At 65.6% G+C, this 253-nt stretch overlaps 1 protein-coding gene across 1 annotated transcript in view; it reads left to right on the forward strand.

Annotated features, from left to right (window-relative positions):
* Positions 1-90: 90 nt before the first annotated feature.
* Positions 91-253, forward strand: part of ATP5D (ATP synthase, H+ transporting, mitochondrial F1 complex, delta subunit) — a gene marked incomplete at its 5' end in the record, with an annotated part of 1,257 nt that continues 1,094 nt past the window's right edge. The window contains one exon of the mRNA XM_010087707.1: positions 91-244. Within this exon, the coding sequence (XP_010086009.1) occupies positions 91-244 (154 nt within the window). The remainder of the gene's footprint in view (positions 245-253) is intronic.

Below are 253 nucleotides of genomic sequence, written 5' to 3' on the forward strand. Positions count from 1 at the left end.
GGGAGCGGGGCCAGTCCCTTGGCTCTCCAGCGCCGGGGCCGTGACCTCTGCCGGGTCCTGGGACTGTTCCCATCGGCTCTGCCTTTCCAGGTGTTTTACAACGGCGCCAACGTGAAGCAGGTGGACGTGCCCACGCTGACCGGCTCCTTCGGCATCCTGGCCTCGCACGTCCCCACCCTGCAGGTGCTCAAGCCGGGAGTTGTGACAGTCTACGCTGAGGATGGCACGGCCACCAAGTACTTTGGCGAGCACA

This window comes from Pterocles gutturalis, unplaced genomic scaffold, assembly GCF_000699245.1.
Source record: "Pterocles gutturalis isolate BGI_N339 unplaced genomic scaffold, ASM69924v1 scaffold25816, whole genome shotgun sequence".
NCBI lineage: Eukaryota > Metazoa > Chordata > Aves > Pterocliformes > Pteroclidae > Pterocles > Pterocles gutturalis.